The sequence below is a fragment of the Suillus fuscotomentosus genome, assembly GCF_016647785.1.
Source record: "Suillus fuscotomentosus strain FC203 chromosome Unknown F5891scaffold_21, whole genome shotgun sequence".
Lineage (NCBI taxonomy): Eukaryota > Fungi > Basidiomycota > Agaricomycetes > Boletales > Suillaceae > Suillus > Suillus fuscotomentosus.
The window spans coordinates 232,213-243,620 of NW_024539533.1; the positions used below are offsets into that span (position 1 = coordinate 232,213).

An 11,408-nucleotide genomic window follows, 5' to 3' on the forward strand; every position below is an offset into this window, starting at 1 on the left:
CCCAAACAGAACAGCCTGCTGAAGGGGTCACAAGACCTCAGAAATGGCTACGTCTTGCTATGTCGAAGAGAACAGAATGCCCACCCTGTGCGTCTGTGCGAAGCAGGTGCCATTCTCCATTACTTGTCAACCTGCGGGATTGATGTTACTGCAGCTCCGTCTGTAACATGATGGGCTTGCCTTCATCTTCCCAATGGTAAAGTGGCTCATTTGGCTTGGAAAGAGAATGCCATGTCATGGCAACCTCATATAGCACGCAATGTCAAGGTGAATATTTATTTTATATGCTCACCAGTTAGTGTTCTCATTCATTTTAGCTATCAATTGACGGAGAGATGAGCATTGCTGAAGTGTTGTTCTACTTCAACATGACAATCCATGATGAAATGAAGACCTTTGCACTTGTTTCACAATTTAGCCCCCCACATGCTGAACTCTTGCGCTGCTCATTTCAAACCGTTGTAGAGAATCATGCCTCTCATGATGTGATATGGCGCTTTACACTAGGAGTACATAGCACAAACTTGCAGCATCACTCTGTGTGCTATCTGCAGGTATTCCACTATGAGGCGCAGCTTTCCTGCACAACGCGTGCCATGCGCGCACTCTTCCCACGCCTTGCGATGTATATGCGCGCGCGTGCGTTCCCACACTTGAGCGCCCTATAGCGCCAGCCATCCAGATGCATCCATCCACTGTCCTCCAAGTTCTCTAGTGCGTATATTTCTGTTTCTCTCATTTGTATATTGTTCCACTTTATTTTTATCATGAACCCTTACTTATATATATCTCTACATACCTACTCGGTAGCGTTTCGGCTCCGCATGACAGTGCTTAGGCACGCTATATAAGTGCCAGCAGTACATAGTACAATGGACTTTCCATTTTTACGAACTTTTCACCTTACTGAACTTTCCACTTTACTTTACTTTCCACCCACTATCTACCTAGAAGCACATAGTAGAAATCTATTTGTTTACACTTCGGATCACCCTTCTCTTACCTTGTATCATATCATCACTTAAGTTTAGTCTCTCTTATTTCCGCATACGTGCGCGCTTTCCCACGCTTCGCACAATACACGCGCGCATTCCCGCGCCTTGTGCGCACCTGCGCTTTCTCGTGCTTCGCTTTGGCACACACCTCTAGATCCTTGCTGCACTCACTTCCCCTTTAGGGTCGAACGCGCTTGTCATCTCAAGCATAGCAGACTAGGCAAATGCACGACCTTCAACATTTATAGATACAGTCTGGAGCATCATTTGTTCCTCTCTGTATTGTTGTTTCTACACCATCATTGCATGTCACTATTGTGGTGATGCCTCATTGAAACTCATTGAAGTTTCCGCTATCCAGTCTGTCATAGCAATGGTCCCACATCGTTTTCCTGGCATCAATGACACCCTTTTCTATCTCATCGAACAGCCAGGGTTGGACATTATTCAGATGGGGGGCAGTGAGGACACAGTAGCTGACGAGGACTAGTAAAACTTCATATGATCCAGCAAATGTACTATAGACTACTTCGGAGGAGAAGATATAAAAAAAGGCCTGTACACATTCTGGTATTACCATTGTCGACTTGCTTAAGCCCAGTGTCATGGTGGCACACTACTTAGTAGGTTTCCTTTTTTGTCTTGGAACAACTGTGCACCTTACCTCTATACTACCATCATGTTGTCCATCAACAACATGATTACAGTGATACCCTCTGCAGGATATTCCCACCTTTTATGAGCTCAGCTTAATCCACAACAGTCATTTTCAGATGTTCTTGATCTGGGTGTGTCCCATTGTAGGGATTCATTTCTGGTTGGGCTTGTAGAGACTGTTTTTACCTTACCTTATGTTGGCACTTTTGTAGCTTACATAATCAAGCAATCTTTTCACCAGTTACCAGTATGAGTCTGAGTGCTGAGCAAGTTTTCATGATATTTCCTCTACTCTGAGCCTTGAGCCTGGTCCAGAAACCCTTTAGGGTCGAATAGCAGCTAGGTTCTGCATAGACCCAACATTGTTCAGACTCACCATCTGAATTGTTGTACCTTCACCGTCCATTATATGCATGTGACACACCAGCAATACGGGATCCAAATACTAGTGTGAGTTCAATTCCGATGATTTGATGACAACAGCTCACCTTGAAATTCGATGGCGAGTCTTTTCACTCACAATCCAGCCTTCAATCAATGCTCAAGAATGAGCATCTGGCTTGCAGTGAGTCTGATGCCAGTATGGTCATACAACTCAAGCACAAAATTTCTGAATTACAACATGCAGTCACCTGTCTACAAGCAGATAGGGCCATGCTTGTCAGCGAGAATGCCACTCTAAGTACCAAGTGTGAAATCTTACAGTGACTACTATATAATCAGTGCATATATGCAGGCAAAACATGTGTTATAGGAATGTTATTATCAATATTTGAGGCTCCGCAAGCTCCATCGCATCAAATTCATTAGAGACCTCAAATAATACTAAAGACGAGCAAAAACCATGTCTATTGGACACAACCATGGACGAATCATGCGATTGAGAGCTAGATCCCAAAGACTACCCACACTTGAAGTCATGGATGAAGCAGCAATGGCAGGAAGACTATCCAAAAAGCATGTCAGCTGTTCCTGGGTCCACTGCAAAATCATCTCGAGGATCCACACAAATGGCAAAAGGCATCAACGTATCTTGCACTTACCTTCAGGACGAGCAAGGGAATCCTGTCTCTGCTCAGTGTGCCAAGGCAATCCGACAGCTTATGCTATCAAGCTTTTGTCAACTCGAGACACAAGGTCTCACACCTGAATCAATCAGTCAAGCCTCATTGCAAGTTTTACATTGGCTCACTCACATGCTATGCAAACAATTCCTCAAACTTCATTTATGTGCTGACAACTGGAAATCCATGAAATTGATGATAGACAACTACTCTCAGTGGTATAACTACCATGTCAAGAGGAGAGGTATGAAACGCATCAAGTCCGAAGATATCCCTCTTGCTGGCGATGAGCTGTGTGAGAGTTCTGTCGACACCTTACCTTCCATCTCTACATCAGATCCCTTGTCTTCCAGCAACTACCTTGATCTGATGATTGACCCAGCGCTTCAAGAACCACCAACTAAGAAACAGAAACTCAAGGATGCCGAGAACACCACCAGTGAAGCGCTCCCACAACTAGAGGTCAGCATCCTGTATTAATTGAGCTTTGCTAACAATGACATTCAGATCCCATTATCACCTGCTGAAATTGACGAACCTGCTCTACCGTCCCTGTCCTTAGCAAATGAGAAGCAAACAGAGACTCTTAATGTGGAGGTGTGTAGTCCAACTGTGACATTTAAAAAATACTAACTGTTTGCACCGGCAACAGGTCAAGAATCCATTGTAAGTCATTTGAGTAGCTACACGTTCAGTCAATGCTAAAGTTTTCAATAGGCAGGATTTGTATTCAAACCCACAACCACAACATCCTCTGCACCTACTCCCTTCTCATCCAGGCCTTCCAGGATGCCGCCGTCAGTGGCTGATGTGGCTTTGCTTGCTGTCAAGATGGAGTTACTGGCCACAGAGAACACCGTCACAAAGACCGCAAATACGATTTCGAACACACAGCCTGTCAAGACACATTAGCCAAGCTTGAAGCCAATGTGAGTGGGGCTGAAGATCACACCATGGTATGTTATCCTGGCTTCCCACTAGAAACTCGCACTGATACCTCTCATCTCTAGCAACATATGCGCCCTTGAGTGGCAAAAAAACGGTCACCAGTGAGAGCCAGCAAGTGTGTTTGCACTCTACTGGGACAACCTATCCACAAGCATGAAGGAGGTAAGTACCGTCCATTCTCTCTTATGGCACAGCTAACATGGCGCACTACTAGGAGTACAAAAGCAAGGCAACTGCACAAGTGAGTGCAATCGTCCAAGATCTGAGTTTGGCTGCTAATCCAAGTCTTTTACAGGCTCATTCTTCTTCAACACAGCAGGCCATCGATGGGGAGGATGCGATCAATGTTGATGAGTAGGAGTGGGTGCCTGCACAGTCCTAGGGTGGATTTGAGAGGCAGGATGGCAGGATGGCGTGCAGGGCGAGGACCAGCAGATACCCTAGTGTAACCTAATACCATCAATTCACAGCAATACCCACCTACATCTCATTCTATAGCATTATATCTGTATCGGTGCCATTTCAAGGTCAAATCAAATCATTTTCAACACATACATTGGGACAAAAAACCTATCGATAGAGTGAAAATTCCTCTCAATCTGTATCTTTCACTGTCTTGAAAAGTGCTGTTTTTTTGAAAGAACTCGAAACACAGCAATAAAATTGACAGCCTCAATTTTCCTCAACATATATTGTTATGTATCGGCCTGTTTCTCGTCAATTTTCACTGGGCTTCAAGGTTCAAAGGCAAAATGGCCTTTGAAATGGGTTTAAATAATAGAGTCATACTTAAAATTGCCATAGAAATGTAGTTACAGCTCTTTGCATAATTATGTGGAAACACAAAAGTTGAATTTGCATCTTGGAAATACCCAAAGTAGGACCCCATAAGTCTTTGGCTCCACTCATTCATGCTCCAGCATGCCACCGCACACCGTCTCACTAGATCTAAAAGCTTGTGTTCCTGTTTTGCACCGACGTGGCCATTCTGTCACAAGTGTTTGTCATTTGCTTGGTATCAAGAAGACACCGGTATACAAAACTATCAGGCTAACTTCCACCTCATTCCAACATGCAATGGACCTATGACATAGCCGACGTCACAACCTCAGTATAGATAACCTTATAGAGTGATTTATCATGCTTTGCAAGCATAGTCATAAGGAAGTCAAGGTAACTGAGCATGGAGACAAGAAAAACAACTTCTTTGATCTTTGTAGATTTCACCTCCTTTTGCCATTGTGTTCTGTTAAGTTTTTCACATTGTAGGTAAACAACTTTTGCTGGACACTACACAAAGTGAGTGTCTAGCAAAATATAATAGTTGTGGTCTAGCACAGCCTAGTCTGCTATACTTGCAGAACAAGTGCGTTCAACCTGAGGGGTTAACTGTTGGTAGTAGAATAATTGGTTATACTGAAAGGAAGATAGTCCAAAGTGCGGGAAACAAAGTCCGAAGGTAAAACATTGAGTCCGATGTTTTTCAGGTTTCGGGTTTAGCGGGTTTTGGTGGATGTCGTCTGATATCGTTGGGTTAGCGTCAGGTTAGAAAAGGAATGTCAGGGATAGTGAACAGTGGGTTACTGACAGTGTTTTGGAGTGTTTTGGATAAAGAATGGATGATATTTGCGAAATTCAGTGAAGAAATATAGATATCTAATGACCTCCTCCTACTCGGAGGTAGATAATAGAAACTCAAAAAAGTGTCCCAATGAGTCACCTAATTAAAATAGCCATATCCTTGCACAGCGTCATTGGATTCTCACGCTATTGGGAACATAATTGTAGCCGAGAAGCGGAGCTTTTCGGGACCTCCCTTTGGCTTAGTCAGATTCTCACGCCCTGGCTTGCAATAACACAATTACATGAAAACCTACAAACATTGGGACACTTTTTGAGCCACTGTAACTGCGCACCTAGTGGGGATAGATATGACAGGTAGTGCTGCTGTGGTCTGGTTCAGAGGGTCCTGGACAAGAACCAAGAACTGGACCATCAGTTCGGTTCCACAAAATCACTGAACCCAGAACTGGACCATAGAGAACCATTCTCTATGGTCCGGTGTAGAAACAACAATACTGCAAGGAACAAATGAAGCTCCTGACTGTATCTGTAGATGTTGTAGGTCATGCGTTGCCTAGTCTGCTATGCTTGAGATGACAAGCGCGTTCGACCCTAAAGGGGAAGCGAGTGCAGCGAGGATCTAGAAGTATGCGCCGAAGCGGAGCGCGAGAAAGTGCAGATGCGCGCAAGGTGCAGGAACACGCGTGCGTATTCGTGCGAAGTGCGGGAAAGTGCATGCGTGTATGCAGAAACAATAAAGACTAAGTATAAGCTTGCTTTAAGTGATGATATGATGTAATGACAAGGAAAGAGAGATGCAAAGTGTAGACCAATAGATTTCAACTATGTTCTACTAAGTAGTAAGTGGGTAGTTACTTGTAAGTGAGTGCAAAAGTGAAGTTTTTGTCCCCCCCAATGGTATGTACTGCTGGCACTTATATAGCGCGCCTAAGCGCTGTCATGCGGAGCCAAAGCACTACCGAGTAGGTATGTAGAGATATATATAAGTAAGGGTCCATGATAAAATATAGGTGGAACAATATGCAAATGAGAGAAACAGAAATATACGCACTAGGGAGCTTGGTGGACAGTGGATGGATGCTTCTGGATGGCTGGCGCTATAGGGCGCTCAAGCGCAGGAACGCGTGCGTGCATATACATCACGAAGTGCAGGAAGTGTGCGTGCATGGCGCGCGTTGCGCAGGAAAGCTGTGCCTCATATAGGGATAGCTGCGGGTAGCGCACAGAGTGACGCTCCAAGTTCGTGCTATGTACTCCCTAGTGAAAACTTTCATATCAGACCATGAGACGCACAAGTCTCTACACCGGTTCGGTTTTTTTCTGGTCCGAACCCGAACCAGACCAAAAAACTTCATTGAGTGAGGGTTGGGCATTAGCAGGAGTGAATGTGATGCACCGAAGTGAACCTCAAATCCCTAAATTGTAGGAGCTGCAAGGGGACCCATCGAGGTGAGGCTACATGAGGAGATGGTTAGCAGAAAAATTAGTAAAAAAGGCATCCATGTGAGCATAGTTGTGGGTATCTGTGTCATCTGCGTCAATGCGGGTATCCATGTCAGTGCAGACATCTGCATTAATGCGGAGATCCATGTCAGTTCGAACATTTGCATCAATGCAACACAATGCATGCATCCGCATCCACAATAGGGCGGGACCACCTCAATGAGGTTGCCGAGTCGGATCTGCACAAGTTGCTTCAAAAGGGAATTTGTGATGTCGCTGGGGTCAGGACTGATATTAGGCCTCATCACGACAATGAAAGCCATGCGTGACGAGAATTAAAAAGGCAGTGGTAGCTGAGTGCTGGGAGGGTAGTGTTGAGGAGTGTCCTAGGATGCAAATAAGGCTGTTTGATGCAGTAAAACATCATAAAACGCACAATACACGCACAAATCCCTCTAATGTCCACTTCAACCATGCCGACTTGTACGACAAGACACTTCATATGTGGGACTTGAAGATAGGTGACGTGTTGAAGCAGATTAGTGATGTGGTAGGAGGTAGATATGAAAAACTTACTGTCGAGTGGAAGCTCAATCATAAGACGGACCTGATTGAGGACAGTGCTGAGTGCCCGACAAAGAACATATCAGTCCCCCATCCAGAGTCAAGTCTACATGTGCAACGTACCTAAATAGTGTCAAGACTGATTCAGACCAGTGCAAACAGCAGTAGACAAGCAGAAATATGTGGTGGCACACACAAACAAGCAGAGAGATGCATCAGGCAGTGTGTGTGACTACTTGTACATTGGCAGTAACGAGGTCGTGGTCTTCATATGTCAAATGTATGAAGTGTTAACCGAAGCAGCGGAAGATGTTTTCAACTAGATGAAGAGAGGAGTCTGGAGTGCGGTGTTGTATGAAAACTTGTTAATGGTTGGGTCATTGTCTGGCATGGAGAAACTGGCGAATCACTCACCAAAATCAAAGAAGGTACATACTATAGACTATTGAAAGTACAATGATTGGTTCAGGGTTCAGAACGGTTTGGGACCTGTCCAAACCGAAGCCAAACTGTTTGCCCAATGCCAGAACTGAGAACCGTACTATGGTCTGGTTCTGGCTGACACCTGAACCATGGACTGGACCACAGGGGAACCGGACCACAGCAGCACTAACGACAGGACTGGACATAGGGAGAGCAAATGCGCAGGAAAATATCGGATCCGAAGCGGCCAATGTGCAGGAATCGTCGGATTAGCATCGGATTTAGTGGATAAATGTCGGATTGAGCAGATGAGTGTTGGATAACATCAGAAGTGATTCGTGTATGACATGCATCGGAAAATAGCTGAATACAAGCTCAGTGCTAGCTCGAGTGCTACAATGTATGTATCAACAAAGACAGTCTCAAACTGAGGTATCTCAGGGGATATGGAAGCACATGAAGCCATCACTGGAAGCACATCTACTGTCTGCCTTGGACTCGGATTGGTCTGCAGTGTGTTCTCGCTCAGATGGTGCTTATGGGGTCCTACCTCGGGCATTTCCGACATGCAAATTCAACTTTTGCGTTTCCACATAATTATGCAAAGAGCTGTAAAATGGCATTGCAACAGATTGCAACAGGCCTTGCAATGGTATGGCACATTGCAATTTGGTTGCCATATTATTGCAATATATTGAAATATAGCAAGATTCCTTGCAAATTTGTTCCAAGAATACTATCGTTGGGCCAGAGTTGCAAAATTGTATAGAGTTGCAAAACGCTTCATAGCTCACGCAACAACACATCTTAAGTCCTCTACTCTTGGATCTAGGATCTTCCAACCATATTCATAGCATTGTATTTTTTTTATAAAAAAATACCTATGAGGAACATGTACGGTGTAGAGACTCGTGCATCTCATAGTGTGATATGGCGCTTTACACTAGGGAGTATACAGCACCAACTCGCAGCATCACTCTGTGTACCATCCACAGTGATTCCTATATGACGCGCAGCTTTCCCGCGCAACGCGCGCCATGCGCGCACCATTCCCGCGCTTCATGATGTATACGCGCGCGCGCGTTCCCGCGCTTGCGCGCCCTATAGCGCCAGCCATCCAGATGCATCCATCCACTGTCCACCAAGCTCCCTAGTGCATATATTTCCATTTCCTTTATTAGCATAGTTCCACCTTTATTTTTATCATAGTTTCTCACTCATATATATTTTTACATACCTACTTGGTAGCGCTTCGGCTCCGCATGAGCGCGCTTAGGCGCGCTATATAAGCGCCAGCAGTACATACTATTACCTTACTTTTCACCCAACTTTACCTAGTACTTACTACTTAGAAAGTCACAGTAGAAATCTATTCATTAGCACAACACATCTCACATCCTTTATCTTGCTTATATCTTCACATAAGTTTAGTCTCTCTTATTTCTGCTTACACGCGCGCGCTTTCCCGCGCCTTCGTACCTTGCGCGCACCTGCGCTTTCTCGCGCTTCGCTGAAGCGCGTACCTCTAGATCTCCGCTGCACCTGCTTCCCCTTTAGGGTCGAATGCACTTGCCATCTCAAGTATCGCAGACTAGGCAACGCACGACCTACAACTTTTTAGATACAGTCAGGAGCTTTTCTTTGTTCCTCTCAGTATTGTTGTTTCTACAACGGCTCCAAATCTATCACTCGAAGTCACCTGTTTCACATAGAATAGTCAGGGGAGGACGAAGTTTCTAACCAAAAAATTTCATTTTTTTTTCACATACACCTCATACCTACCCTTACCTTCTGAGAATTTTTCCGATGAGAATAGAGCAGAGTTGTGGTTGTTATTGACGATGCAATCACTGGTGTCAAAGAATGCTCAAGCGTGACAGGTTGGAGCGGAGAATCAATTCTGATTGCGGACTCTCTTGCGCTGCAATCATCTAATGCCAATGTTTTACTCTCTCGCGTCTCATGCATACCGGTTGCCGGGTCGGGGTTCAGATTCATAGAATCGATGTTGTGACATAGTGTGACATCTACGCCAACCCCTCATGGGAAATTTTGCAACTCTCTACTATTTCTAACATCTTGCGTCGGCATCCCTCTGGCAGCATCTTCTAAATACATTTCGTTCTTCTGTCAATTAGAGCTTTCCTATGACACACGTAGCTATAATTCCATGTAATTATTTTGTCTTAATGTGTGGTAGTTATTGAGATATGAAAATGAGGTCCTCAAATTTTGCAACTCTGGCCCAACGATAGTACCTCATTGCAACCACTTTAGGAAATTTGCGACATGATTCAATTTGCTGATAGATCTTTTCCTTGCTTTTCATCGACTCAGGATTCTGCCATCTTGCGCTGTGACTCGATCATATCTAAATACATGCAGCTGTCAGCAGTGACATCCGTCTTCATAGCATGGTACGTCGTCATCCGAGATATTTCGTACATTAACCCAGTTCTTATTTGTTTGTCGGCTGCATGCTGACAGTAAAAGTTGGTATGTCTTAGCAGCTTTGGACTAAGGAATATGGGTTCGTATCTTGACTTGGCGTATTCGACTCAAAGTATGAGGATTACGACGCCCTCAACCCGACAGTGGTCACAGTCCTCATCCCTACCGAAAGATTGTGACGGGTATGATGACTGCCCCAATTGTCTCTAACCTCAATCTCTACGCACGTCGCACGAGCAACGTGGCAGTGATCAAATGAGACTACAACCTCAGATTCTTCAACCGGTAGAAGTTTCTCTTTCTTCTCACTATCAATCTGAACCATGGATACAAAAGCCGCTCCATGAGCAACCATTTGGAATGATGTGAGCAACATGGTGTTTCTTGTCACAGTGTCTTCCCTGCTGAGTTTTCGGATTCCTCAAAAAATTCCCAGTTCGCACCTTCTACCCGTAATTGCGCGGGGATTGACTATCCGAATCTCAACCCTTGATGCGAATAAAAGCGTTCGCGAAAGTCAAGCGTTCTTCAGTAAGATGGAGTCCCTTTTCAATTTACTACTCATTCTCTCGCCCCCTATTGCGATGCACGTAGTGTTCATGTCTCCCCATGTTCCCATGAGTGACGATGTTGTCAACAAGAACTTCATAGAGTGGATTCTTCTTCAGGATGCCAACTACGGGCTACCAATGACAAAGGCAGCTGATCATTAGCATTCCACGATTATCTCTAATGAAACTATCAGGCAATAATCTGGGCTATTGCTTTCACAGAACTAGCTATCACTACCTCGCACACTATAGACCCCAACATTTTCCCCAACGGGTTACAAACGATAATTTGCTCACTTCGAGCGATTCAAGACGTTTCCGACACTTCCCCTCTCCTTTTCTGCACCGCGCTCATTGTCATTGGGAGATTCATCCGCTGGCGGTGTTTTCACATCCTTGATTATTCTTTCACATTCAAGCTCAGTGTCCGCAAAGGACACCAGCTTGTCACAAATGGACCATACGGAGTCGTCTGTCATCCATTTTACGTGAGAGCTGCCCTGCTGTCAATTGGCCAGCTCATATTGCACGGATCGCTGTCTTCATTGGTTAGACGCTCAAGGGTTTTAAACATACCTGCGTTGAAAGCGATTGCGGTGGTAGTGCTGATGGGGAGAATGACTGTCATAGCAAGCCTCATCCTCAGGCTCAGGCACGAGATGAAACGGCGAGGTCAATTTCCAGAGCGGAGTGGGAGAACTGGGCTAAGGTAATTAAGCACCGTCTCA

The 11,408-nt window shown here is 44.9% G+C and overlaps 2 protein-coding genes across 2 annotated transcripts; both read left to right on the forward strand.

Annotated features, from left to right (window-relative positions):
* Window positions 1–2,611: 2,611 nt before the first annotated feature.
* F5891DRAFT_1187393 (uncharacterized protein) lies at window positions 2,612–4,022 on the forward strand (the record flags this gene model as incomplete). Its single annotated transcript, XM_041366832.1, has 9 exons — window positions 2,612–3,178; window positions 3,224–3,313; window positions 3,369–3,382; window positions 3,434–3,513; window positions 3,548–3,645; window positions 3,698–3,765; window positions 3,817–3,826; window positions 3,879–3,905; window positions 3,960–4,022. 9 exons carry the CDS (start codon window positions 2,612–2,614, stop codon window positions 4,020–4,022), a joined length of 1,017 nt encoding a protein of 338 aa, XP_041227107.1.
* Window positions 4,023–9,982: 5,960 nt separating this feature from the next.
* F5891DRAFT_1028417 (uncharacterized protein) lies at window positions 9,983–11,408 on the forward strand. Its single transcript, XM_041361471.1, has 4 exons — window positions 9,983–10,095; window positions 10,166–10,494; window positions 10,566–10,827; window positions 10,875–11,408. The coding sequence occupies exons 2-4, from the start codon at window positions 10,385–10,387 to the stop codon at window positions 11,391–11,393; spliced, it is 891 nt and encodes a 296-aa protein (XP_041227108.1). The 5' UTR covers window positions 9,983–10,095; window positions 10,166–10,384; the 3' UTR covers window positions 11,394–11,408.

Coding starts and splice junctions, on each gene's coding strand:
- F5891DRAFT_1028417 (XM_041361471.1), top strand. CDS start 10,385: ATGAGACTACAACCTCAGATTCTTCAACCGGTAGAAGTTTCTCTTTCT. Junction 10,495..10,565: donor GAGCAACCATTTGGAATGAT/GTGAGCAACATG, acceptor AAAAATTCCCAG/TTCGCACCTTCTACCCGTAA. Junction 10,828..10,874: donor ACGGGCTACCAATGACAAAG/GCAGCTGATCAT, acceptor TGAAACTATCAG/GCAATAATCTGGGCTATTGC.